This window comes from Penaeus monodon, chromosome 33 (genome assembly GCF_015228065.2).
Source record: "Penaeus monodon isolate SGIC_2016 chromosome 33, NSTDA_Pmon_1, whole genome shotgun sequence".
In the NCBI taxonomy this organism is placed as follows: domain Eukaryota; kingdom Metazoa; phylum Arthropoda; class Malacostraca; order Decapoda; family Penaeidae; genus Penaeus; species Penaeus monodon.
In genome coordinates, this window is record NC_051418.1 from 19,887,397 (window position 1) to 19,887,712 (window position 316).

Here is a 316-nt window from a genome sequence, read left to right on the forward strand (position 1 = left end):
ATTTTCACACTTGCAAAGGACATGCATGAGAAGTATAGTAATTGAAATTGATTTTTATGACTAACTTTTGTTATTATCAGATATATTTGTTAATTTTAAGTACTAAATCAACTTTGATCCAAATATTCATTACTCTAAGCATAAAAAAAAAAAATCCGTTCCCAGCAACCAATACTTCCAAATGCCTAACCATCGTATACTTTGAATGCAGAGTCGCAAGCCAAAGATTAGGAAAACGAAAATTGCTGAAGAGACACAAGCGAAGCCAGAGGAGGAGGAGAAACCAGAATCTACAGGGAATCAGGTGAAAGAAGAC

At 34.2% G+C, this 316-nt stretch overlaps 1 protein-coding gene across 1 annotated transcript in view; it reads left to right on the top strand.

Annotated features, from left to right (window-relative positions):
- LOC119594295 overlaps positions 1–316 on the top strand; it is a 25,740-nt gene that overhangs the window by 3,167 nt on the left and 22,257 nt on the right. Inside the window, 1 exon segment of the mRNA XM_037943356.1 lies at positions 212–304. Within this exon segment, the coding sequence (XP_037799284.1) occupies positions 212–304 (93 nt within the window).